The sequence below is a fragment of the Aquila chrysaetos genome, chromosome 13, assembly GCF_900496995.4.
Source record: "Aquila chrysaetos chrysaetos chromosome 13, bAquChr1.4, whole genome shotgun sequence".
In the NCBI taxonomy this organism is placed as follows: Eukaryota; Metazoa; Chordata; class Aves; order Accipitriformes; family Accipitridae; genus Aquila; species Aquila chrysaetos.
The window spans coordinates 25,185,277-25,212,590 of NC_044016.1; the positions used below are offsets into that span (position 1 = coordinate 25,185,277).

At 40.5% G+C, this 27,314-nt stretch overlaps 3 protein-coding genes across 6 annotated transcripts; 1 reads left to right on the forward strand and 2 right to left on the reverse strand.

The window, feature by feature from the left end:
- SULT6B1 (sulfotransferase family 6B member 1) lies at positions 1 to 7,843 on the reverse strand. 4 transcript variants are annotated; one of them, XM_030036052.2, is made up of 7 exons: positions 6,716 to 7,843; positions 4,148 to 4,260; positions 3,810 to 3,899; positions 2,682 to 2,808; positions 1,932 to 2,026; positions 1,503 to 1,659; positions 1 to 634 (listed from the first exon to the last, which is right to left on the reverse strand). In XM_030036052.2, the coding sequence occupies exons 1-7, from the start codon at positions 6,915 to 6,917 to the stop codon at positions 534 to 536; spliced, it is 885 nt and encodes a 294-aa protein (XP_029891912.1). In that variant the 5' UTR covers positions 6,918 to 7,843; the 3' UTR covers positions 1 to 533. The 4 variants fall into 4 exon arrangements, with proteins under 4 accessions (XP_029891912.1, XP_029891913.1, XP_029891914.1 ...); XM_030036054.2 differs by having other exon boundaries at positions 3 to 638; positions 1,504 to 1,659; positions 7,504 to 7,843; XM_030036051.2 differs by having other exon boundaries at positions 3 to 638; positions 1,504 to 1,659.
- Positions 7,555 to 10,719, forward strand: CEBPZOS (CEBPZ opposite strand). The gene is made up of 5 exons (XM_041128539.1): positions 7,555 to 7,570; positions 7,762 to 8,337; positions 9,961 to 10,005; positions 10,273 to 10,356; positions 10,473 to 10,719. The coding sequence occupies exons 1-4, from the start codon at positions 7,555 to 7,557 to the stop codon at positions 10,353 to 10,355; spliced, it is 720 nt and encodes a 239-aa protein (XP_040984473.1). The 3' UTR covers position 10,356; positions 10,473 to 10,719.
- Positions 10,054 to 27,229, reverse strand: CEBPZ (CCAAT enhancer binding protein zeta). Its single transcript, XM_030036044.2, has 16 exons — positions 27,036 to 27,229; positions 25,345 to 26,864; positions 24,064 to 24,295; positions 23,317 to 23,491; positions 22,601 to 22,689; positions 22,085 to 22,138; positions 21,284 to 21,386; positions 20,059 to 20,127; positions 17,610 to 17,676; positions 16,114 to 16,214; positions 14,562 to 14,622; positions 13,252 to 13,460; positions 12,135 to 12,218; positions 11,577 to 11,638; positions 11,410 to 11,491; positions 10,054 to 10,573 (listed from the first exon to the last, which is right to left on the reverse strand). The coding sequence occupies exons 1-16, from the start codon at positions 27,189 to 27,191 to the stop codon at positions 10,434 to 10,436; spliced, it is 3,204 nt and encodes a 1,067-aa protein (XP_029891904.1). The 5' UTR covers positions 27,192 to 27,229; the 3' UTR covers positions 10,054 to 10,433.
- Positions 27,230 to 27,314: the final 85 nt, after the last annotated feature.

Here is a 27,314-nt window from a genome sequence, read left to right on the forward strand (position 1 = left end):
TTTCTCACGTTTATCAGCACACAGAAAGTAGCAAAAGACAACTACAAGACCTTTTGAAAATTCATTTTATACTATGAATTTAGAAATTAAAATTATACATGAATACTATGAACTTAGAAATTTAACAATCTACATGACACTTCATGACTGTTTTAAAAAAATCTCTTGGAAAATCACTTCCAACATTTCCAGTGATTTCAGCAGGTTTAACTACTGCATATATATTCCACACGAGATTCTACCAGGTAACATGAAATCATAGCTAAAAATCCATGTTAAAAACCAGGTAAGGCCAAAGAACTACAGGTCATTTATGAGAATCCAGTGAAGTCAATGATACTAACTGCATGAGCAAGGATTGCTTGTGGAAGTTAAGACAGCAGAAACAGGTTTGCAAAATGCATGGATTTTCAAAGTTTTTAAATCAGATATTGTCCTGGTTTCTGTTTTATTTCATAGAATTGAATGAAAAGCAGCCTGAACATGAGCTTTTTCTGTAAAGGAAGTTCAGTCCCTGCAGTACACATCATATTTTAACTTTGCTCCCAGCTTAAATCCTTCTCAGCACACTTTGAATTTGGCATCCATTTCCTTGTTCTGAGCTTCAGTGAAAAGATTTTTCCAGTCTCCAACAACACCTGGAATATAAAGAAAAGTAAAATATTACCCTTGACTGTAAGGACCTAGGAGTATGATTTAAAACAAAAAACTACCTTGTCTGTCTTGTTATCATATTTCAGGATAATCAAATTCTTTTATTTTTCCCACAAGAAAAGAATCTCTGACACAAGAATACACTCTTATGTTTGCCTTATGTTTGGGGTCCTCAATAGAATGTGAACATAAAGCGAACATAGGAAGCTACTGGTCTGCTTTCATAGCTTTGGCATGTGCCTTGTACAGCTGCAGAAGAGCATAAAAGATGACCAGCAGTTGTGAAATCAACCCAGAAAGTTCAAAGATTTGGCTTTTAACTGCAAGAGCTTTGTGCACTGCAACGAGACACTGCCGTAAGATGTCGTCTACCTTTAATCTAGATTTTGGAGAGCCCAGAGTCTGAGGTTGTCTGAGTCTACAGCTCTAGCTTGATCCATGACTAAAAGACACAGCTCAGTCTGTGGAGTGTCTGGATTCCACGTGTTGACTGAGGTTCATAGGCAATCACAAGGGTTATTTAGAAAATCCAAGAAGAAACATCTGTGGAGGCATGCTGTAGACCGAGTGCCAGGCTATCCCCAGTACTCACAGAAGCCAAAATAAAAGTCTTCTTTGTTTTAATTGGTGCTTACTCCATACCATGACTGAAGGATGCACTTCTGCTAATCACATTACACAGGGCTTTACTGAATGGTAGTAGCATCCTGAAGCACAATCAGTGTTTCTTAAACAACTCCCAACCTTGAAAATTATACAGAAAGATTAACCACCTACTGATCCAAATTCCTGTCTGCCCAAGATGCAGTGCTACCATTCACCACCCTGGCAAAATACAAACAAATTTACCTTTGCGGAAAGAATTGAGCCAACAGCACCATGAGTCTCCTCAGCCTTATCCTCCACTGCCTGGAAAGTGTCCCTGTCTGCAATGGACTGGATCTGCTCTGCCGTTGGGAAGAATCCAAAGAATTCAGCTATCTGCTTTACACTGGCAGTCAGGTTCTGAAAGCAACACAGTGAAAGGGAGACATGCAATATGCTTCCTCTAAAAAAGGAGTTACCCACTTGGGATGTGCATTGCCATCATCTATAAACAATATCTGTTTTCCTTCACAGTATGTTTTCTGCATTACACTGGAGCTCAGCATTTGTATAGCCAGACTCAACTTGATTTTCCTCTTTCAGAAACCTGTGCCTTTTGCTGTTAATTTCAGCAGATTTCAAGGAATGGGCTCAGATATGTTTTGCCTGTCAGTACACAGCATCTGCTTTACCTCTTTCAGGTCTTCATATATTATGATCATAGTATTCTCATCCTCAATGTGTTTGTTCCAGGTGACTGCATGATCAAAACAGGATCCCCAGACAACTGCAAAAAAAGAGACAAAAGCATCAGTGTGACCGTCTTTTCTTACTGGGTACTTACTTCTCTCTGACTGAAGAATTGTCTTCTGTTGCCTATCAGTTACATCAATGCAAACAAACAGAACAGCCTGTCCTTTCCACCGTACCATACTGTACATCAGAATAACAGAGGCTTCCTCTGGACTTTTGTAGATAAATGGTTTCCACACAGAAATACAAATTTCAGTGTGTCCTTCCCCTCTGTTTCTGTATTGTCATTTAAACATGTCTTAAAAGCAAAAGCCAGACATCAGTCTAAATCTAAAATTTGGGTTGCTAATGAGGTGTGCAGGAACATTAAAGACAACAAACTGTCATTTTATTACCACTTAGATCTGTAGCACTTCCTCTGTCACTAAGTGGCAGAATTTTGACCCAATGCCATTGTCAAACTGCCATGCAACTCCCTCACCCTTGCCTGGAAGAGCAAAATACCCAGAAGCAAAGCATCTTTTGGACATTCTCCCCATTCTGGCATTCAGCTGCCTCCTTTATCATGATGTATGGCCATCAGTAAACTAATTATGACACAGCTGTTTTCCCACTGGCCCCATTTAGTTGTTTTCAAATATTTTTTTTTCTGTTGCTTCTTCAGCTACATTCAGTAACTATAACAATACCTTTCCCATTCATGAACTCTGAGAAGAACTCATCCCAGGAGCTGTAACTGGGGACTCTTGGCACACTGTTGTGGAAATGCAAAAATGAAACAGCTGTATCTTTAGGGTTTTGAAACAGCACTAGTATCTGGAGTGGGAGAAAGAGGTCAACAATTTTAGATCACTTATTTCCCCTGGCAACCAAAATGAGAGTATAACCAAACATTCTGCAATCAATAACATACTGAGGGCTATAAAGTATTTTATTAGTTAGGGCATGAAGAACAAATTTATAACATGATCATAATAAAGACCTTGTTACCACTTCTAAGATTTGCTTATGTCATGAAGCAATTGTAGAAAGAAGCAACTGGAAAAACTGTAATATTGTCATTCAATACTATCCCATAGCTACCTAAGACCTGGGAAATTATTAGGAACTATTTGCCAAACCCCTGCTAGGAAAAGCTCTGTTCAATTCTCCTTCAGGAAACCACAGCTGTTACAATCATCTCCCATTTTTCAAAGCATGGCAATAATGTACTTGAAATCCTAAGAGACTATAATCCTCACAGAAGTGTAAACACTTCTGAAAACACATTATACACATCAAATTTTTTTGTTATACATGTTATATTTTTTCCTGTCTCATTGAGCAAAAAATACATGGAAAAAAATCCACATCTCTTAACCAATTAATTCCTTCATCTGTGGTACATCTCGTAAGTGCTATGTATCCACCATTGTTCAGTGACCAAGTACCAGAAATATTAAAGTTTTAACAGCGTGACTCTTTGCAAGGGGACAGTCAATGTCCCAGAGATACTGCTGCCACATTCATTCCCACTATGGTTGTGCATAGGAAAGAGTAGCATAAAAGAGGAAAGTGTGACACTCCAGCCATTTCTGAGCACTGCAACAGCCTCTAGTTCTGTTCTTGTTTGTCAACTACAGCACCCCTAAGGCTACTGTAAATTGTAGGAGGTGCTAAGCCAGCCCAGGCATCATGAGACTCCCACTGTCTCCAAGTTGCTTTCCCCCAGCGCCATCTGCTTGGGCTCAAGAAAAGGACGTGGCCCCAAAGCTACTCTTGCATGATGGTACTGTCAGAGAGATGAGGCTTGTTCTTGGAAAAAGAAAAAAGCCCACCTTGGCTTTGTTCTTGAAAATAGACTTGGGGAAGCAATCATAATTCAGATGTGTTGCCAAAATCCTTGGAGATGGAATCTGCTTCATCCTCTTTAGAAATAAACAGAACCATAAGTGAGAACAGGTTTATTACATGGGTGCAGCAATGATCTGTGAGAGTCGCCTGTGTGAAACAGCCCCTAATCAAAAGGCATTAGTCATCCAAGATTATCTTTTTTCCCCTCTCAGGAGAAATATCTTTACTTGCTGCATGACTTCATTTTAATAACTTGTGTGCGGGGGTGCAGGAGAGAGAAAACAACAGACTTCAAGTGGTTCAATAGTTTCTTTTCACTAACCTGATATTTATCTGGATCTCCAATTTCAATAAATGGTAGTTCTGTGCTTACAGGTTTACTCTGGATAGTTGTAAATATCAAATCACTTATAATCTGGATAAACCAGTTCACACCTGCACCAAGAAACCCAGAGAATAAAATAAAACATATCACAGGTTTATAGCCTTCTCATTACATAGCTTAATTCAGCATAATAGACAGTCGTCAAATGACAAATAACGCTAAAGCTCTCAAATTATTATCAACAAAATAATGTTTTCCATTCATGAGATCCTCAACAGCTTTTTAACTGTGACCTTCTTGGCTCACTTATAACTGGTATGTGGAAAGCACGGCGGGCAGAACTGACTCGATGCACTTAACATCTTTTTAAAATATTCATAAAACACTCAGTGACAGACAATAAAGGGAGCTTTCCTGTCTTTTACAGAGAAACACCTGGCAAGAGTCTGGATAGGAGAAGGAAGGAAGGAATGAGCAAGGAGCTTTGCTCATTCTGCTGAGGAAAGCATCTGCCTCTCTCTACTGACCTGTGTCAAGGATGAAATGGAGTCATCTATTCAATATCACTGCCAGTCCTTGTCCTCAGTTGTGCCTGTTGCTGGCTCCGTAAAGTACATGCCAGAACAAGTGCTAGAAGAGCTGTTACCCATCGGACACCTGCATCCCTCCCCACCCTTCACCCTTTGGAAGGGATCTTGCAGTAAAGCCTCCCCCATACAGCATCCCATTCCAGCATGAGCCTGTGGCCAGCTCCTGGAGCTGTGCCGTGGTGCCTGCTTCCCCAAGGTTTCCAGGAATCTCATTTGCTCCACTGATGCTCTGCCGATTGCCAGCAGGACAGAGCGAGGGAACAGCATGTTCACCTTGGCCCGCAGCACCCTCCCCGTGTGCTTGGGGGGAGGCACTTGGAAGGCTTCCCACTGGGCCCACGGAGATGGAGCTGCAGAGCTGCCGACACCTCCTGCACGCTGCGAGTCCCCTGTGAACACAGCTGCCAGAGGCACTAACAGAGAACACACAATGCAAGCAGCTTTAACCTCTCATGCTTTCAATGGAAAGTTATTCCGAGAAAGGAATAACTTCCGCTCTATGTTAGATAAAGTGCCTCAGGATGCTTGGATGGAAACAGCTGATACGCATATTTATACAATAATGTGTATACAATGTGTACACATCATACAATGTCTTATAATGCATACAAATACTACATTTATACACCACCCAATACCATATTTATATATAAGACATTGTAGGATGTATATCATTTGTATCACTCTCCCATTAATGCACAGATCAGAGCCAAAAGCATTAAGAGTCTCCAAATCCATGTCCTCATCTGCCCAGTATTAATTGCATGCGCACAAATACAAATTTTATTTTAAAGAAAAGCTACAGTTGATAAACCTAAAATTCCTATTGGCTTCGCAACTGTGCAACCTGCCCCTAGAAAATACTGCATCCTGGAGCTCCATCGTCCTTCACCCCTATCTCATCAATAGTTCTCTGTGTCAGTTTTCCTCTCCACTGCGCACAGCTGAGTTAGGGGAAACATTTTATATAGTGAGACTTTACTGTAACTCAACCTTCCTAATCCTTAATAAGTAAAAGGAATGAGGACAACATTAAAACTTTTAGAGACGAATCTCTTGAAGGACCTCAATGCAAGTCCTTCATCAGGCATGTTCATGATCATCTAAACCTGGCTAATGCCAAAGAGTTTGAGCCCTGCACAGAAAAAAAATGAGAAGTTGGCAGAGGAAGCCAGACACCAGGCTCCCTTGGTTCAAGAGGGAAAGAGGCTTGCAGAGAGATTTTTATTACTGCCTGGTGATGCTACGGTTTGGTGGGTCCGAGTGTTCCATCAAGGGGCAAAAGGGAGCTCAGCAATTTCTGGTTTCAAACTGGGGCAGCTAATCTTTCCTTTTCATTCTTTATCCTCCTCTCTTGCCCTTTAGTAAAACTGATCAAAAACAACTAGTTGATTGTTTGTGGGTTTTTTTCACTGCTCCTGTTGCACTTTTCCTTTCTGCAAACCTTTGACTAAAAGATTTAGACTTTCAGTATGTCTTAGTCAATACCATTTTGCAGTAACAAAACAAAAAACAATGCTGATACTGAATAATGCCAAGAAACAGCTTATAATTTCACAAGTAAAGATGCTGTGCCTTGTCACTTTCTACAACAAAGAGTCTAATGCATAACTTTATTGCTTTTGTACACTACACTACTAACACACTTTTCAGAATACAGTTTATCATACTGGCAGAGTTGTCTTGTCCCACTGACACATAACTATGTACTTTATTCTCACTTCTTCAGCAAAAAAATATCTTTGAACACTAAACTTCCTTTTCCTTTCAGAAACATAAACCATATTAGAAAGCAGTGCAACAGACTGCTCAATTAAGATAAAGCAGGACAAAACCGTGCTGCCTCTGGTTGAAGTAGAAATGCCCAATACCCTCACGCAATGTACAACGACAATCAGTTGGTTTTCCTTCTTATTGTGTCAGCTAATTAGTTACAGTATTGTAGACTACAGCAAGCAATTTATAACGTATTCACCGCATTTGGGGTAGGACACCAGCAGCATATCATCTCTTCTGGCTTCCAGGTTCTCCAGGGCTTGGAACATTTCCGCACTGCACATTGTGGCAGAATATGGGGTCCCCCAGTAGGAGAACAGCAGATCCTTCAAGGTAAGCCCTTCAGACTTTGCCAACGCTTTATTTATCTCATCAACAAAGGCTTTTTTGTCCTCAGCCATGTTTACCACCTTTGGGGTGTGAAACTCTTAGTCTAGTGCAGTAAGTTCCTTTAGACATTTTTAAGTGGTGGAGTAGAAATCTGCCCTCCCCTGGAATTGATACATTTCTTTCTCTCCTCCCTTCCCACCTTCCTGGAAGCTGGCTTGTTCCTGTCCACTTATAATCTACAGAGCAGGGATTACTTTAGTAAGAAATCCCACTAAGAGCAAGTAATACTTGCAAGCTCAGCCACCAGGCAAAACAGAATTGGAAAATGAATCACCCTGTAAGAATGAGCAGCAAAATATTGTATCTAATCTTACATAACATTAATAGGAAAAAAAGCATCTAACAAAGAAAAGAAAGTCCCTAATAAGAAAAACCCCCAAGAGGTTTTATTTTGGCAATAAAGTCAGCCCCATACCATGAGTTAAGAGAAATAGATAGTGAATAACAGAAAACAATGAAATCAAAACCATAAAACCAAGAACAATACTGAGAGGGAAGGGATGCTGCCATTTTAGGTTCTAAATACCCCCTGTGGGAGCTAGTCTGCACTAATGCCCTTTTTCATGTTAAAAAGACAATTAAATACTGACAACTTGCATGGCACAGGTTTTTTCAACATCTTCGCGATATAACCAGGATCCCTTTTTAATGGCCATAGCCTTATGTATCCAGCTGTCTCCCCCTAGCAGCAAACACAGAGGAGCCGGTGCTGGCTCCCAGGAAGAGCAGAGGAGCTCTTCCACCCATCGAAGCAGCCGGAGGGCAGCACGGAAGCGCAGGCCTGCTCCCTCGCCTGACGGCGCACCTGCTCAGGACCCTCAACAAGGGGCTGCAAGGCCTGGCCCAGCCTCTGAGCTGTGGTGGGCACCCATGCTGCCAGCTGGAACAGCGAGGCGAAGACACTGGGTCCCCCTGGGCAGCTGGGAAACTTGGTGGCGACTCGGACCGGCTGGCAGCAGCCAGAGGGGACCGCCGAGGGCGAGCGGCGGCCAAGGATCGCCACCTGCACCCAACGCCACCACTGTGCTAACCAACGGCCCCGCTTGGGCCTGCCCAGGCAGCGGCGGAGCCGGGGAGGAGCCGCGGGTTGCCGAGACGCGCCTCCGCCTCCGTCTGCCTGCGGCCGGGCCGCAGGTTGGCGCCTCAGCAGGAACCCCGACCACCGACGTCGGCGCGGGGTCCGCCATTACGGGCCACGGCGGACTCGAGAAGGACTACTGCGCACGCGCGGCCCGCCTGTGCGGAAAAGGTGCCCAAACGGCTGGCGGCGCGGGCGCAGTGCGCATGCGCAGCCGTTACGGGCGGTAACGGAAGGGCGCCGACCCCCGGCGGCGGTGATGGCGCGGCGCGTCGTGAGGGGACTGCTGCTGCTGGAGGCGGCGGGGCTGCTGGGCGCCCTCCTGCTCTACCGCGCCATGGACCGCAGCCAAGGTGCGGGGCGGCCGGAGGTCACACTCCGCCGGGGGAGGGGGTGGCTGCCCGTGCCGCCGGGTGGGGGAAGCTCCCCCGCGCCGGCGCCGCCTGAGGTGCCCGGAGCGCCTCACACCGCCACGGCGCGTACGCTGCGTGCGTGGGTCTCTTAAGAAAACCTGCCGCGTCGGGGTCAGTAGCTTGGCTTGCATTAGCGTGGGTGCGCAGTAGTCGCTTGTTACGCGGATCCTCAAGGACAAACCGCTATTTTAGTTTTGTAAAACCTAAAACCTGGGGAAACTGTTGAAAGGCAGCACCTGACCACCAGAAACAAAGCTCAGTCTTGTGCATTTGAATAGTAATGGCAACGGCTCAAATAGGGACCTAAAAAGGAGAGCCTGTCTGCAGATGAGGCAGTAATTGATCAATCCAGTTTCAAGCATCTGGCGTTCAGCCCTTGAAGCGATCCCCTGGCTCGTGTCTGGGTCTCTCTGGCTCTGCGATTTGATATTTCCCGGGCAGACAACAGACCTGGCTGGCACGAGGCAGCCAGCATCACCTTCCAGATGATTTAGCGTTAGTCCCTCAAGTCTCTCAGACTTATGACTCAGTGCCTAGGTATCACAAAAATAAGCCAAGCACCAGCTTAGTTACTGCAAGATTTGCTCTGCACAGCCGTGGCCTTATTTTGCATTCAGGGCTCTGCAGGGTGCAGTGCCAGTTTGATGGAAAAGGCAGTCAGCCCTGCTACCCCCAGAGTCAGCGCGAGCCAAAAGGCAGCTGCTGCAGTGGCTGGGAGGGTGCGAGCCCACCTGTTTCAGCAGTAGTGTGGTCTTACACCAAGTTAAAGCTGAACTTCACCTACACTACATCGGTTTCCATTTGTTATCCCAGATTCAGATGCTGGCAGGCCATTACACTGAAGCTATCTTTCTTTGCATTTTTATTAAAAAATATATAACCAAAATGTGGAGAATAGATGTATCGGCCTATCTTGGTAACTTGGTGCTGGGCATTCACGGTTTCTCATTTCTCTCTTTTCAGTTCTAGGTCCTTGTTCTTACATGCCTTTGCAGAAGATTTTCTTAAGCTGTAGTTCTGTAGTTCCGTAAGGTGCAGCGAGCACATCCAACAGCTCAGTGCGCTCAGAATGAGGCTTTTACCGCTTTCTTTGTGCTAGTACTAGCTTTGATAAGATCCTCCTATGAGCTGCTGTAAATCATTAAAATCACATAAAGCTATCATTACATGATTTTCTACTGGGTTGCCAGAGTGGCCCACAGAAGGATTCAGTGAACACCTAAAGCTGCATAAGGAAACATGGACATTTTCTTTGCACATCCATCTACAAGAGGCATTCAGCTTCCCTGTGAATCTGTAGCTTGCATTTGGTTATCACAATTGTGAGGAACCTCAGAAAACACTGTGATGATAGGGCTGCACATATGAGTAACCTGAATACAGTCTGTGATACAATTTTAAAAAAAAAAAAAAAAAAATAAATTCAGATCACATTATTTAATGGTGGCTGTAACTAAGGAGCTCAGACAATCTTAGGTAAAACTAATCTAGTTATAAAAATAGTGCATTTAATTATTTGTCAAAATATGTTGCCTAAAGTAACTGATTTATCTTTCTTTTCAGACTTCAGATATACAATGCAGAAGAGGTTTCCATCAATTCTGGAAGGTAGGTTTGTAGTTGTTGGCTTCAGAAGGACAGCTGAAGCTTCTGGTGTATCTTATGTATAAAACCGATTTTATTATTGCTTAAAACTTACCCCAGGATACAGTGCAGAAGCGTTTACTGTTAAGCATAGGTGTGGTTGGAAATGTCAGACTGTTTGATGGAGTCCTCAGAACTGGAGGACTATACATCCAACAAAACTAGCCACAAAGTGGCTCACCTTCAGACATGCCTAACTTACAGCTGACATGGATTTTCCTATTTTTTCAGTGTATTACAAATCCAATGAGTGGTCTGGAATTCATGGCATAAGGGAGAATGACCAAATGATGTGGTTAAGCAGCAAGAACTAAAGTAAGAAAGATGTGTGATTAATTTAAAAAATATTTTAGAATAATTATTATAAAAATGTCCACATTAAAATGTCCGGTTCATCTTCTTGATTTCTTGCCTTTGTACTTATTTTTCAGCCCTCTGTGCCTGAACTGTTTCTTCTTTTTGATGATGCTTTTCACATCCCTATTGTGAAGCCACTTGTCACGCTCTATTTCCCACTGGATCTGTTTGACATCTATAAGAGGAAAGGAAATGTGAGAAATAAGGAACTGATGGATACCTCTGACCATGATGTGGAATGCAGATGAATCATGTAAAAGTTAAAACTTGGCTACTGTATTTATAAATATTAATAAAGTCCAAGCTGCCAATTTTTTTTGACACCAGAGAAAGTTTTGGGTTTTTCGTTTCACAAGACATACCCTACCATCTCAGAATCTCAGAGTTTAAGACTGCTCTTGCCCTCACTTTGTATTTGACTAATACTAGACATGCTTCTGTTAGGAGTACATAGTGTCTGAGTACTGTTACTAACAATTTTTCAAGTGAGACCAGCAAGACTTGTAAAAGCTGTACAAAGGACTGATTATTCAGTCAGTACACACACATTTAATTCGTTAGAATTATTCCTGGGAAACTACTTTTGCTTCACCGATACTGCAAGGAAATACTCTGGTAGGTAGATAAAGACAGCCATGCCTTACGCCTTCCCTTCATAAGAATCCAGGACACTCTTTATCAGAGCAAAATTCACACAAGTGCTTGACAGTACTGCCCACCCTTATTTACAGTGTGAAAGGGCCTTATGATAGCCTCTTCCTCTTTTCTGAAGCCTTATTCACTCCAGTAGTCACAGTTAATACTAGCACTGGGCATCTCTTGTAACTGAAGAAAATAAGTCATGTCTGTCTTACTGACGTTGAGCTACTGTCCCTACTGTGTGATTTCTGACTGTGTGTGTATTTCAGTTAAAGAAGGTACATCTTTTTAAGTACAGAATCTGAAGAGAGACAGTAAAGAAACAAGTAAAACAACATTACAACTATCTTGCTATTTGTAGCATGTACTTACTTGCATTGTCTCTATTGGCCATGGCATTCATTCCAATATTGTCAAACTTAGACCCAGCATTTTCATCCAGCAGATAGCCAAACTTTAAAGAGAGAAATTTTAGTATTTTATTACAAAGGAACAGGTAAAATGCTTGATCACTTTTTGCTAAGCATGATCAAACTCACCTCTTCTGCAGATGCCAGTATACTGGCATCTTTGAGTTTTCTCTTCTTCCCTCGGTTGGATCCTTCAAACAAAAAGTATTATTCTCACGAGACAGAATTTCAAGTTCACAAAGACACTAAAACAAAGTCTTACCATGGTCTCATTAAATAAATTAAAAAAAAAAAAAAAATTAAAAACATCTAAAATAGCTGTGCTAGAAACCTTTATTCTCCACCTCCCCAGAAAAATAAAAAGGAAAAAAAGTTTCCAACCAAGAACGAAATAGCACAAATCGGTGCATCAGGTGTTAGTAATAGATGCACAAACAGCCAGTACAACTCCATCCTTCCTTCAAAGTTCCTCCTTCAATTCCCAGTCATTCAACAGCAGATTGTCACTCTGAATTAGGCCACACTGGTTGGAGGACAACCTCCTTTTCATTTATGGTTTATTCAAATCTGCACCCAGATCCAAAAGTGTAAATAATCTACTGTACTAAAACCTTCTGATTCCAAAATTTTTCAGACTCTATTTGTATTAAGCCTTCTCAAATGGAAATCATGGCAGTGTTTCCTTACCTTCAAGTGATCCCACAAAACTCATATCTTTCTTTCTCTTGCCCTTTTTACTGACAGACTTCAATTGCTTGTCATTGTTCGGGTCTGACAGGAAAAAAAAAGATACATCAATCCCTCATTTTCACACCATGTACATGTATTTAAAGCACAGCAAAGACTAAAATTTTTTTTTAGGCATATTTGTCATAAGGTCTGAGTCTTTACTTTAAAAAAGTGTAAAACACAGAGCACACAACCAAATCTGAGATTTCTTCAACCCAGACAATTAAAAATTGGTCAGTGGTGTGCCACTCGATCCTTTTTTTCCACAGCACCAAAAAAGAATGAAATATGACACTATGATACATAAAATATGAAGGCTAAAAGCAGGTGTTACATAAACCTTGAATGTCTGCTTGGTACATTTGGTGAAATGATAATCTCATGAAAGATTAATGTGTTAACAGCTGTATGAATAGTTTACCTCCTCTACTCTCAATCATCTTCCTGTGACCTTAAGTTATTAGTTGAAATATTCTGTATCTGTGCTTTTCCAGCCACATAAAAGTGTATACTGTGTAAATTGTGCTTTTCAGTTGAAAAGATAATAAAACCATGCAGGTGCAACAATCAGTTATTATTACAGTGGTAATAAAAATGTGGCTACATAGCTGTATCAGAAGAGTAAGCTGTTACTTAATGAGACAGCAACTTAAAAGTTTCCTCATGTAAAAAAATCAACATTAACTAGGTCTAAAGAAGTAAAAAAATTACCAAGTACCAGATTTTTCTTTTATTTTTCTCTTTGAGATCTTTTAATATTTCTGCCTACTGCAGCCAGTTATTTATGTATAAAGCTACTTTTGTTACCACCAATGTTTTTGGAATGAAAGAAACATGTCTTGTTTGCAAGTTTTTATAACCAGATGCCTAATTCCCACTCTCACCTCGGAGACTGTGCCAGGAAATGTTTCTTAAGACTTCATTGTCCAGAGAAGGACTTGTTGTCACTTCTTTACTTAAAAGCCAAATCTCCCACATAGGTAACTAAATCTGAATTTATATATGTAATTACATATTAGATAACCTATTTTTAAAGCTTTTTCTTGTCATTTTTTGATAATAAATGGTACTTTACCTAGGCTGTTTTCATCATCAGACACATCCATAAATACACCTCCCTCTTCATCCATATCCTCTCCAAAGTCTTCCTCCATACTTCCTAAGGAGACTTCCTCATCATCCAGATCACTGAATTCATCTTCATCATCAGAATCCTCCCAGTCAGCACTGGATTCCTCACTTCTTTGGCCTTTCTTACCATCTTTGGTTTTCTTTTTTATATTACTGAAAAAAAAAATATGTAAAAGCTTAGCACTTCATGTGGCAAAATACTGTTTGCATCCAGATAACATCTATCTACCAGCAAACACTATGTTAGAAAAGTTCGACATCATTGCAAACCACTGTAAATGTAGGTTGAGACCGAAGAAACATGTATTATGCACTCAGGTATGTTTTCAACATCAGCATATGGAACTGTATTATAATAATAAAGTCAACCATTTCAAGAAGTTCTGGAGAAAATCCTATTCTGAAATTAACAAGACATTTTCTGCTTCAGTATTTATCTCCTACATGCCTTTGCTCCTTTTCAGAAAGTCTTTTCTGTAAAACACACAAACTGCTGGTATCCCTAGCAACTCTACTAAATGAAGAAATAAGACTTTTTTTTTTTCCCTTAAGAAAGGAAACATGGTTCTTCATGTACTAGATGGTTACTTGTTTTTTCTCTCCTCCGCTATTTTTTACTTACATCAGATGATCACAAAAATGTTCAGGTTTCACTAGAAGTTTAAGCTTTATTTCTCCTTTCACCTCTAGAAAAAAGTTTCTGCGCTGATTCGAAAGCTGTATTGCAGATACTTTCAGTAAAAAACAGGCTATTTAATCACTCACGGTTAGACTCGATTTTAAGTCTTTTCCAACCTAAATGATTCTATGATTAATGAAACTGCTGACTTCCTGAGAACTGAGCTCTGCAATTCTGGATTCCACAAAGTTTATTTACTGCATTAGGTCCAGTTACAACCAGTCCTTAAAGCATGCTGCATTCTGGTTACTTTTGTACTTGGTAATTCTCAAACAGAAACCTCAGACAATGAAAAACAAGTAAGATTTTACCTTGCTTACTGGGTCACTGCATTGTATAAATAAAATACTACAGGTCTCCCGTGTCAAGCCAGCAGACTACAAGCACCAAAGGATCACGATGCTCCATTATGGGACATGCAGAAAAGCAGCATTACCCAGCATTCAACTACTATTGCCTTTTTTGCAAGGTCATATTTTGAGTCTTTTTCTTTGAGAAAGTTCTATCCAATTTTGCAGTGTAAAAGTCTACATAGGTATTAAAACAAGAGATGAAGAACCAATTTAAAGTCTTACCTAGCAAAATCAAGGTCATCCTCACCAACATCAATGGCATTATCAACAGCTTCAAATGTATCTAGGGGAAAAAAAAATTGTTTATTACTACAAAACAAAGTTAAACTAAGAAATATGAAGTCATTGCAAAATATATTATTTTTAGGTATCATTCTCCTGAACAGTTTCTATGATCTGCATCAGTAACAAAGGGCCCCAATACCAAAGGGTTTATACTCCTATAGAAAAATACTCCACAAAACAGTTACCTAAAGCTAACTGGACTTTTTCTGAAAAAATATTTTTCTTTGAAAAATAATGAAAGTTTTCTTTTATCCAGGATGTAATTTCTGGCCAGAACTAGATGATGTGGGAAGCAGACAGACATAAATGGACACACAATGCCCAGTGATTCAAATTTAGTGGGCAGGTGGGATATCACAAGTCTCAAACAATTGCTCCAAGTCAGATAGAACAAAGACTCAATTAAGATACCTCAAACAAGTGTCCTGCCAGCTAATCTGTATGTTAATTTGCAGATTAGAAGTATTCATTATAATTTTTGACAGAAGAGGAAGCAGACTAGAGGATGAAAGCTCCTGTCATTGGATTCACTTAGGAACAAATTGCTATATGAAATAGCTGGTAAAAATAAAATCTGAAAAATTACAACTGTTCTGTTTCAAAGAGTAAACGCTAACATTAGAGGGTCCTAAATTTAAGCTTCTGAATTTATGAAGCAAATTCTCAGAAACAGTCAACCTATTAGAGATACTAACAATAAAACAACAAACACAATTAGTAATGGATTCTTGTCCTAAGTAAGACCATACTAATTGAGTCACTAAGGAAGAATCCTGCTAAGGGAGTTCAGAATTCTCTAAAAATATTGTACAGAACAGTTACGGAGAGCTAAGAATTTTTTTTTTCTTCAAATACACATATTACTGTATAAGTAAAGTATGAAATAATAAAATAATCTATATTTTATGGTACACTAACAAATTTATATTCTGGAACAAATCATAGACTAATTCCAAAGCAAACAAAGTACATGCCACAGGAAGAGCTAAGACTACTGCAGGGGTTTGCCAAGGACCTAACTGAACAAATAACCTCATGGAAGATGTTAGGAACGATGAGAGAAACTGTAAGGAAGATTGAAAAAGGCCTAGCAGTAAAGAAAGCATAGAAGGAAATGTTACATGCTGTTAGAAAAAGTGATTTAACTCTCAGACTACATTAGGAAAAGAATAAAAAAGCGTGAACTGCCACTCACAAGCTTATGTTCAAAATCAGACAACTCCCAACCATTCCAACAAGCTGAACGCTACTGGAGCAGCAAGACCAAGACCCCTTTTACAAGATGGCCATCCAATTGGCTTATGTGATGGATAGCATGAAGTGCTGGCTGTAGTAGCATAGAATGGGAACTGCAAAGCCAGTTTTCTTCCACTTCCATATTCCTGTATCTGGCTCTTTTATACAATATAAACTATAAAATGGATAAATTAATAATTTGCAGAAGCAGGAAATATTGGGATAGTTACTGCAAGGAAAAACACAACCTTACCCAATGCTCTTTCAAATTCATCATCATCTACATCTTCCACACTTTCTTCATCATCCTGACGCTTTTGCTTCTCTCTCCTCTTATCGAACTTTGAATAAAATCTGAAATAATATATTGCTCTCAAACACAAAATTACAGGTGATGATCTTTACAGTAAGTTTTTAAAAAAAACAACCTGCAGATTGTTTCATGTGTATTTTGCTGGTTGAAAATTGTACATAATGGTTTCAAACACATCCCAAATCAGAGATTTGTATTTCCTTTGTTTTTCAAAGGGTAATCCACCACTCTTAAGATTTAAAACAAAGAAATTTCTCAGTCAAAGGTGCCAGAAATTATTTTGAACATAGTGAAATTATAAAAGGGCACAAGAAAGATGTGAAAATCTGCCTTATACTGATAAGGAAGAAAGGATCAAGTTCAATTTGAATCTAATTGAGGGAAAAAAAAAAAAAAGATTCACTCATTAAGTTCTGTTAAGTTTTCCCCTGTAGCCCTCTTCTTTTCTGTGCTTAGTTTTACCTTGTCAGCCATTTTAAACCACCTTCTCTCCTTCATTTCATATTAAAGAACCACCAAACACAGAACGCAAATTTGATCATATACAAGAGCAAAACAGTACAGCACTTCGTATGGAAGACTTTAAATGTGTAATCTCAGTTTCAGTCATCTTCAATGTAACAACACTGTTAACTTTTCAGACAGGGGCATGGTTTTAAGCTGCTTTAATCTCAAAATTAATACTAGCATTTTATTTATTAATTAATCAATATTACAATATCAATTAATTAAAATTAATAAGTTCCATTAACCTGATACTTCAAAAAATTTTAAAAGCCCCTACAGCAATGCATATATTAAACAAAACCAACCAAAGTGAATTAAACAAAATAAATGAACACTGATCTCCTAAGGAGACACTCACAGGTAACCAGTATTTTGATTTGACAAAAACAAATCTTTGCCAAATGTGTACTACTACAATTTTGGTATTACAGCTGCATTTTTATATCATAATCTGAAAGGAAAGCCAACTAAAGGGAAAGAATTATGAATAGTAAAATAAAAAATATACAGAAACCTAGGTCCTCTGACTTTTTTTTCCATTGTTCCATTCTAATAAGCTTTGATGCTAATAACATAAGCAAGGTATATTCCATTTTTTTCTAAATATATTTCTAATGCATAAGAATTACAACCCACAAGACATTAATCATTACCCATTGTTCAAGGCCTCTTTATTATGTCAACTTACTTGATTGTAGACTACAAGCACTGATTGCCTTTGTTCATAAGTGATATTCTTTCTTAAGCACTTTAGACAAATGTTGAAATTATGTTCTAAGGAAAGTACTATCATCACAAGTCACTCAAATTAATCAAATTTTGCAAACACTTGGAATACCAGCAAATACTTATGAAATATACTGGGTTTTGATGGCATTGCATTAAAAAAAATAACACTTTAAAATGAATGTTCACAAGTATTTCATTACCTGTGAAAAAACACTTCATCCACTGGGATTTTGCTTTCATCTTTGGCACGGAATTCCTTACTGTTGACTACAAAAAGAACTCATTTTACCTCAAGTTGAAATGATTGTTATTCTTTTAAAAGGTTAGACAGCATGCACAGACAGAAGTACACAGATATCCAGTGTCACCCGTTAAATAAAGTGGATTCATCTCAAAACTTCTTCAAACCAACAGTTCTCAGTGTATATACTGATACTTAGATGTGAGCAGGCCCCATGGAAAAACTCAAGAGGCATAGCCCTAATCAGCTTCTAATCTATATACCAGCAAGGGAGGTTTTGCAATAACCTACAGCAGGAATGTGTATTTAAAAAAAAAAAAAAAAAAAAAAAAAAGTAGGAAATAAGATAAGATTGCTGTCATGCACTAAAATACTGAAACTGCTTCTGCCCAGCACTCCAGGCAGTAGGAGAAACACTCAACAGCAGCTGCAAGGCAGGAACATACACCAGCTGAGCATGTTGAAGAAGGGATCGAGCCTCACCCTGCCTCCATTTCTGAGGAAATGAGGCAAAATATGACACTCTGCAACAGCAGATTGACTAGGGTATTGATCAGGTTCCCTGTGGAGAAGCTTTTTACCCCCATACATTGCCCTTCCTTCCCTTCTCCACCTCAGTGGGCACAACTATAGTATTTTCTAAGTGACAAGGGTCCCAGTTTCTGAAACCAGATCAGCATACTCACAGAAGGACTCTTCAGAGGAACAGTAGAAGGTACCAGAGGATTTGCAATCTCAGTTCTCTAAGCCTCAGCAGAGCCCAGCTACATGCAACAAGTGTGGATTTTTGTATCTGTATCAATATATCCATACTTTTTATATTGGATGCTTCATTTGCAGAACACTTAACTTCCTCAATTCCAGTTCTAAATGTTCAGTCTGCTCCTTCAACTCAGAATAAACTAAAGAATGCAACGAACTGTACCTTCAAATGCATTCTAGGTAAAAATTCCTACTTTAAGCTTTGATAGCCATAAAACCACCATCAGTAAAGGCACATCAGCTAATCTGTATAAGTAAAACCTCTGTGCAACACAGCAGACCCAAAGTTAGAGGAAAGCACATCCCTGGGAATGTTACAGAGATTCTACCACAGAATATGGTACCTCTTCTGTCCTCAAGCAGCATGCTTTACTGATGGTTTACCCTGGTTCTTATACCAAATCCTGCCCTTAATCTTTGGAAACAGTGGGACTAGACAAAAGGCAGCCTCTTTCTGGAGGCAGGAAGACTCTTAGCAAAATAACAGTGCCAAAGATACCTTACACTAATCCTAACAATAGCTGCAGCTGTGGCATTGTATGGAGTAATCCATATCATTTAATGAAAGAGCTTAATGTGATTTAAGTCATTATATAAATCCATTTTCTGAGATTTTAAGTCATTTTTCAATCATAATAACCATAACAGAAGCAGTTACATGATAACTTGGAAACAAAAACACTAACTACACAATATTAATATATTAACTACTGCTAGATCAGCATCTGTTTTAAAGATATTTCTATAATTTTAGATATTTTTAAGAACTTAAAAAAACATTATTCGTAAAACTAGGATGCCAGACATAAGAATGATATGTTTGTGAGCAGAAAATTTAGTTAGTATTTTATAAATTCAAGTCCCTCTGAGGTTAGTACCCTAACAGATTGCTTTTCTAACTAGAAATATCATTAGCTGGAACAAATTCTAGGGCTTTTTTTAGCCTTTTTTCCCCCCTAAGGAGTCACATTGCCAGCTACAAGAAAAATTTATAACAACTTTCTAAACTTTTTATACAAGATTGCAAATCTACTTTTTTCCCCAGGGGTTGTATTTTCTTATAGGTGGATGCAGGGAAAAGATAACTTAGCATAAGAGAAGGTATAGGAAGCATATGCAGGTCATAGCAAAAATAGCACAGAAAACAAGGCATGCAGCTTTCAGTAGCTCTGCCCTTTGGCGTTAATACATTTCTTAATGGGATGGCTAAACAAAAGGTATGATCTTCATCATGCATTGCCTAAGAAAAAGGAATTACTACAATAGAAAGTAGTTGACAATTAGAGAGGAAAAACACAGAGAAAAGAAAGGTCTTAAAAAAAATTTGGCGTGTAAAGCCAAGTGCTACAGTAGAAGATAAAGCATTTTCCTACTCAAGAGGCTAACAGTTGAGGTAACTGACTTTATGTCATTTGTTCTTAAAATGATTCAATGGATCCAAAGTTTCAGCTGTGGAGATTCCATGCACCCTTACAAGAAGATTAGACCTGATCCTGAACATCAGGCACCACCACTGCACTCCTGATGGACAGGACTTTCTTTTATTGCTAACAGAAATAGCATAAACAGCGCAGATGACATGTCTACAACAACCAGCCAAGAATTCTTTAGCCATCATAATCTTAACCGAAAAGGGGCTGGCTTACCTGCAAGATTCTGCATATCTTTCATAAACTGCTTCTTCTTCGGCTGCATTACCACACTGCTGGTGTTTTCTGTAGCAGAACATAAATCAGAAACAAATCACCTTATTACTATTGATTCAGAACTGTGAAGAGTGGCTGATACACCAGAGGGTTTTGCTGCCATCCATAAGGACCTCAAGGCTGGAGAAATGGGCTGACAGGAACCTCATACAGCTCAACAAGGGGAAGTGCAAAGTCCTGCACTTGGGTAGGAACAACCCCATGTACCAGTATATGCTGGGGGCTGCCCAGCCGGAAAGCAGCTTGGCAGAAAAGGCCCGGGGTGTCCTGGGGGACACCAAGTTGACCCTGAGCCAGCAATGTGCCCTTGCGGCAAAGGCAGCTGACGGTATTCTGGGCTGCATGGGGAGGAGCGTTGCCAGCAGGTGGAGGGAGGTGATCCTTCCTCTGTTCAGCACTGGTGAGGCCACACCTGAAGTGCTGTGTCCAGGTCTGGGCTCCCCAGTCTCACAAGAGAAACATGGAGCCACTGGAGAGAGTGCAGCAAAGGGCCACAAAGATGGTTAGAGGGGATTGGAGCACCTCTTCTATGAAGAAGGGCTGGGAGAGCTGGGACTGCTCAGCCTAGAGAAGAGAAGGCTCAGGGTGGATCTCATCAACACATATAAATATACCTGAAGGGCAGGGGTAAAGCAGCACTTTCCAGTGGTGCCCATGAGAGGGCAAGAGGTGATGGGCACAAACTGAAACACAGGAGACTCCATCTGAACAGCAAGAAACACTTTTTCACTGTGAGGGCAACTGCACTGGCACAGGTTGCCCAGAAAGGCAGTGGAGTCTCCATTCTTGGAGGCATTCAAAAGCCATCTGAACAGCCTGGGCAGCCTGCTCTACATGGCCCTGCTTGAGCAGATGACCTCCAGAGGTCCCTTCTAACCTCAATCATTCTGTAGTCTTTACATTCCCCTATCACTTCGCTTATTCTGGCTAGGTTAGCAATTTCTGCACTGCGGATGTGAGAGGCAGCAGTATGTGATTGTTAGCTGGTTCTAAGTTGCAGACATCTCTTATGCAGCCCTGAAGACTGACCTCATTCCTCTGTTGCACCACATGCACCTCGAATACTTGACAAGCACAAAGGGTGACTTGGCAATCCAAGAGAAAAAGAGTTCGGTCACCATCAATAATCAAGATCATATGCTAATCCGTACAGAGAAGTTCGTACCTTTGCCTTTATGGAGTTTGGGATTTCTGTACACAAAGCGGTCCAAGAACCTCATTAATGTGAAATCCTGCAAAGGGTCACCGGAGTACTGAATGTGATTTCCCTGAAAGAAAAGCCAAAAGTCATTAAGGTCTTCATTTTAGAAAGACAGCAACTAAACACAGAGGACTCAAACTGTCCAAGAACAACATTAAACCACACTTTAAAAAGATAGAGACTTGGGGATACTTCATCACATAAGCCTGACCAGTTTAATACACTCGCATACAGATTGTTATTTTTGGAATTGCAGTATTTTCTTAACTAAAAACCACCTCCTTCACTTTGTTTCAGTGATGAACTGCCTTGCAATGTACTGTGCTAATAGCAGTTAATACTCAGCACTATCTAGATACCATATATTCAAATGAAAATAAATATTTTAAACACATATTTGTGTAGGTTTAAGTATTTTTGGCATGATACCACAACAGTATTAAAAAAAAATTTGTTTCAACAGCAGGGTTCCCCAAATAAAAAAAACACTTTAAATAAAAAGATAGACCAAAACTCTAAAAAAGCATTAAGAATCATGTAATACACACATTTCTACCAAGTTAATTTACTTCTGTGAGCAGTCCCCTTTAGACAAAACACTATAATTCCATGAAAAACTTTGCATTTGAGTGTATGTTACAGTGCTGCAGAGCTGCTAGTTACCTGCAGAGTGCAAGGAGGCTTTACAATGTATTTTTTCAAATGGTAAAAGACAGCTAACTTAAAAATCAAGCTTCAAAGCTACAGACTAGTAAAAGCACTTACTTCTAGAATTGTTTTTGCGAATAGGGCCACAGATGGATGAAAATGTTCAGAAAGCTGAAAAATATGAATCATTTCTTTAACCACTATGTCATAAGACTACTCTGTAACCCACCAAATAATGCACAGACGCATGTAGTAGTGCAAGGCTGATGTGCTCTGCCCTTGAACAACTGAAGAACTTCAAGTTCTAATCTTTTGTTTGCGTTAACTAAATACATTATCACTTAAAATTGTATTTAATTCAACACTAAAAAGCTTTAGTGATACAAAGCTAAGATCCAAAAGTCAAAAAAAGATTATTATTGTCCAAATCATCACTTAAAAACTCCTATTCCCTATTCCGGAATATCAGCATTGTATGTAACATATACAAGCTTAAAGCTGAACAATGTGTCATTTAACCTTTCTGTTATGTTACTCAGGTAGCTACTCCAAGAATAACCAAGTTAATTGTCTTCTCTCAATACAAGGGCCACACTAAGAAACACAGTAATCAGCAACATAAGAATGCCTTACCTTCTTCAGTTCCCAAAGGCTTGTACTTTCAGCACCACAGTATAAAGGACTTCGGTGCATAGGATCATACGAAGCTCCACTCTTCCTGCCTGAGGGGCAGAGGAGGTGACGACAACTTAAATTTTATCAGGCAACATTATGAGGGTATTATTTTCATTTCACCATGATAGTAATGCTGTCCACCATTCTTAGCTGGACAGGCCACAGATTCATTCAGTAGCAAGTAAGGGTTATATTCAGCTGTCCTTCCCCAGTGTATGATCAGGTGCACAGCTGAGTTCCTACGGGCTTCCAAGGAAGCTCCTGAAAACCCCTGCTCTGTTCCAAAAGGTCCTCAGGAAAGAGTAAAACTAGAAGCAGGTTCAGAGTTAGATGAATTGTTCTAGCAAGCTTCACAAGCGAATGAGCAGTTACACATCTTAACCTTGGCTACATTGCTCTGAAGGTATTTGAACACGGAAGCAAAAAATCCCAAGCCTGTTTATTGCTTAGGCATAAACTGCATAAAATGAAATATGCTAGCAGATTCATACAGTCTCTTCATCACTGCTGAGTTAACAGATAAAGAAAAATTATTCTGACCGACTGCTGTGAATCAAACTTCAATTTGAAAAACTAAAATAATGTTTTAATCAATTTTACAACAAGTCTTGATCAACACATCACTGTTACAGTACGTTAGAAGTTAAATGAACTGTATTTTCTTACTAATTTACCTCCCATATTCAGATGATGCACCCATGAGGCTGTTGAATTTGCATCATTTGTTTTAACAGAATTTTCCCTTGTGCTCCTCTCTTCACTTTCTATTTCTTTGTCTGCATCCATGAATTTTTCCTCATCCTCTTCAGCCTCTTCTTGATCCTTAAAACACTCCTCATCATCCGACTCCTAAACAACAAAAAATGTTAGTAAACAGCTTTTCCTTTCCAGTTTTATTCTGATTTATTAGAAATATGCACATATAGTTCTTAAGAAGCCACTTACAAAAATGTAAGCAAGTGATGGCCAATGTTTAAGCAATACAGTTTTTTGATCTTGATATAGGACTTAAAATTGAACTTTACAGCTTACATCACTCAAGCGTAATGGTCCCTCCCTGCCTGAAGAAAGAAAAAAAAAAAAAAAAATCCAGTCCTGCCTAGCTATACTTCAGAGACTGCAGACAGAAGAAACAAACAGGCCACATTTTGACAAAGCTTTTGGGTGAAGAATGTTCACCTGCTCACCTATACAGCATTTAGCAAAATAATCCTCTCTCCATGAATGAAGTCCGTAAGACCCACTAGAATGCTTAAAACACCTTCATCTATGCAGATTTTTAAAGCAGTTATAATTGTTCAAGTGCTTTCTCCCATATTCTATCAGCAAACTCTCAGATTACTAATAAACAGTTTAGGGAAAGGTGCTTATGAAAACAGCTCTTATCAAAAAAACAATGAGATAAAAAAATCATCTTATACCACATGATCCTGTAACTGGACCCTTAACTCTGGTTTTACTTTCAGAAGCTCAGACAGAAGGTACAGGGTTCCACAAATGAAGGGTGGCATTTGTCCACAAGTGACTTGAAGTAACCTCTTCACAAAGGCCTTCACACGGCGTAACACTACATCTGCCTTCAGAGATTTATAGATAAGATTAAGAAACATGGATGGCTTTGAGCAGGTTGCTAAAGCAGGATCTAGAAGCTTCCTGTAGAAGACACAGGAGAAAATATTGCTGATTGCCATAATGCACGTATGAGAATAATTGCTATTAACAACAATCATCTACATTTTTCAGAGTGCCATCTAAAAGACCAGTGACAGCTTGTTCCCCAATACTCAAAACCATTATGATCAACCCTGAGCTGTCAACAGCTGTGTAATATTTCTAGACATATGAGACACTGAAGATTAAAAAAAACACCTGTACCAAAACAAAACAAAAAAACTGTAAGAAAATATAAAGAAATTGAGTTCAACTGAAAACAGTTTCAAAATTTGAGATATTCAAAGAAACTAATATGATTTATTCAGATGTTGAAAAAAATAGAAAGAAAATGGCTAGCATCTGCATGCTTCGAAATCAGACCAGACATATGTGTTGGCAAGTTCATTTTCTACTCCACTTTTTTCCAGACTGCCAGGCACAGTAAGGCCCCTAAATACATTGCACATCCTGGGGGAACTTGAGTCCCCTTTTTGAAAATCAGGAAATTCCCCTTGGTCAACTAAACAGAAGCCTGTTAGGATCCTACAAAGAGTCTAAACCATCAGCTGGGACAAAAAAAGAGAAACTTTTATAACATAAGGCTTTCCAGCTATACAAATTAAATCATCTAAAGAATTTGTTAACATAGTATTTCCCCGCACCCCATATGAAAAAAAGAAAACAAGATTTTAGGCTATTATATGACTAGGTAATGTAAAAGTACCTGTAAAAGTGATTTCAGAAGTAGTTATCTATTAGTTTCAAATAATATCTGGAATTAAAACATGCCACCAGAAAACAGAGCAAAGGATGAAATGCATATGTTGTGTTCTCAGGACCTATCATTACCATTTGTTGTATCCCCGTGTTAAGTCAAAGAAATCCCATGCATTTTCTTCTAGCTCATAGAAAACATCAGAAATTTTTAGTCAATGAGATACAAAACTCGCAAGATCTTAAAAGCATAATAAGTGTCTCTACAACTTTAAATTAATGGTGACTACCTCATAAAATGAAATTTATATAAAAAATGTAAACCTGTCTCTTACTTGTATAATGCTGCGTAGTACCTATCCGATACAGTCTGCTGAGAGTCCATCACTTGAAACAGCAACATTAGGGCCTGGACACTGGTACCGAAGTTCACAAGATGCAGAACTTTAAACAGTGTGTCCATTTGTTCTTTCACTTTCTCATCACCAGTCTCAGCATAAGGGTAAGCTCTGTTTACCCCGCAAAGAAGAGCACTGAGCATTTTGGATTCAATGTCTTTTTTCTTAATGCAGTTCCGAAAAAAGCAAAAGTACAAAGTTATCAGCTTGTTAGCTAATGCACTTTCTTCATGACTGAGGACTATCTGATTTAGAAAGCAAATGGCATAATATTGAGTTTTCACATTAATGTTTGACCGGTACAAAAGCCTCTCCACCTCACTGCACACTACTCCCTTCATATTTGGATGCTTATGAAGTAATGTCTCTAAAAGGTAGGAGGCTTTGGTGGCAATTTTGTTCTGAGGGTCTCCCAGTTTGTTTACAAGCTGAACAAGCAGAACTTTCTCCTGCTCAGGCTTGTTACAGAGAAGCTCGTGGGCAACTGCCAGCGCTCGGGATTTTGTTGCTGTCAGAGAATCATGACTCAGTGTTTCTAACACTTGCACAAACTCTGCCACCTGCAGTTTCAGGTGATGCTCAAAGTACCACAGTACCAACCGTCTGTCTCTTGAATCCCTGTTGCCACTCGACATCTTCTCTATGTTGTTAAATGGTCGCTGCGAGAAAGACCATAATTTTCGATTGTTTGGTAAGAGATCTGAAATAAGAAGCTCCTTGAAAGTATCCAAAGCCATGAGGCTCTGATGCCGGCTGCCCTTTTTCTTTATGAGGTTTAGCAAGTTCTCAACAAACTGGAGACTGTGGACAGCACTGTCCTGAATGAGAAGGGTCATCGCTGCCATCCTGTCAGCCAAGGTACCTGACGACACAACAGTTTTCATCCACGCCGAAGAGGCCCCCTTCTGATAATCTGTCTTATTCTTGTACAGGTCCGTCTCATGTTGGTACAGCTTTTGGGCCAAGGCCTTATACTTGGTCAGAAGCGTCTGCTTTTGTGTCTCCGAAGAGAATTCGTTGGTGTATTCTAGATCATACCATTTGCCCCCTGGTTTGATCAGTATCACTTGCCTAGCGTGGAATTCAAAATCTTCTTCCAGTCTCTCTCTCTTTGCCAAAAGGTGCTGGTCCTGGTCACCACCAGTGTGCTTCTTCTTGCTGTCTTGCACACCGCTTGCCTTTTCCCTGCCTTTTTTTACTTTTTTCCCTTCTAACGAAGAAGGGTTAGTTTCTTTCTTGCTTTTCTCTTTCTTTGGGGGCGTCTCCTTCTCCTCGCTGCTGCCGCCGTCGTCCTCCTCCCCCTCGACCACCAGGCAACTTTCCGCGTACTTGCCGAGCCCCAGAGAGCTGACGAACGCCTCCAGCTCCCCTTCCTTCAGGTCGTCGATCGCGTCCTTCCTGCCGCCGTCCACCATCTCCTCCGCCTCGTCCACGGCGCACAGCATCAGGTAGTCTTGCTGCGGGCGGCACCGCACGGCCGTTACAGGCGGGCCCGGCGGGAGACCGCGCGCTCCCAACGGCCCCCCCCGCCTCGCGCCCCACAGGGGCCCGGCCCAGGGCGGGGGGCTCCGGCCCGAGGCGGGGGGGCCGGCCGCCACGTGCTCCCGCTCCCCCCCCCCCCCCTTTACCTTGGTGCCGCCGAGGCGCAGCACCTCGTCCAGCGTGAACCCTTCGGCATCTCCATCTTCTCCTTCTTCATCGGCCGCCGCCTCCGCCTCCTCCTCGCCGCTGTCGCCGCCCGCCTCCTTCGGATCCCTCACGCCGAAGTCCCACAGCGCCGCCATCGCCGCCCGCCGGAACCCCCTGCGCACATGCGCGGCGCGCGCTTCCGGCCCCGCCGGACGGCGGGAGCGCAGGTCCTGCAAGGGGGAACGGGGGGGCGCGGGCGGACCTCGCTAGAGGGGCGG

Bases quoted from the DNA above. Each gene is read 5' to 3' on its own strand.
- SULT6B1 (XM_030036051.2), bottom strand. From the start codon at position 6,917: ATGGCTGAGGACAAAAAAGCCTTTGTTGATGAGATAAATAAAGCGTTG. The intron at 2,809-3,809 runs GTGGGCTTTTTT...CTCCCACTCCAG, and splicing joins TTTTCAAGAACAAAGCCAAG to ATACTAGTGCTGTTTCAAAA. The intron at 639-1,503 runs GTAAATTTGTTT...TTTATATTCCAG, and splicing joins GCTCAATTCTTTCCGCAAAG to GTGTTGTTGGAGACTGGAAA.
- CEBPZOS (XM_041128539.1), top strand. The intron at 8,338-9,960 runs GTGCGGGGCGGC...CTTTCTTTTCAG, and splicing joins CGCCATGGACCGCAGCCAAG to ACTTCAGATATACAATGCAG. The intron at 10,006-10,272 runs GTAGGTTTGTAG...CTATTTTTTCAG, and splicing joins GTTTCCATCAATTCTGGAAG to TGTATTACAAATCCAATGAG.
- CEBPZ (XM_030036044.2), bottom strand. From the start codon at position 27,191: ATGGCGGCGCTGTGGGACTTCGGCGTGAGGGATCCGAAGGAGGCGGGC. The intron at 17,677-20,058 runs GTAAGCCAGCCC...TTCTTTTTGTAG, and splicing joins AGATATGCAGAATCTTGCAG to TCAACAGTAAGGAATTCCGT. The intron at 11,639-12,134 runs GTAAGGAAACAC...TTTTGTTTGAAG, and splicing joins TTTTGTGGGATCACTTGAAG to GATCCAACCGAGGGAAGAAG.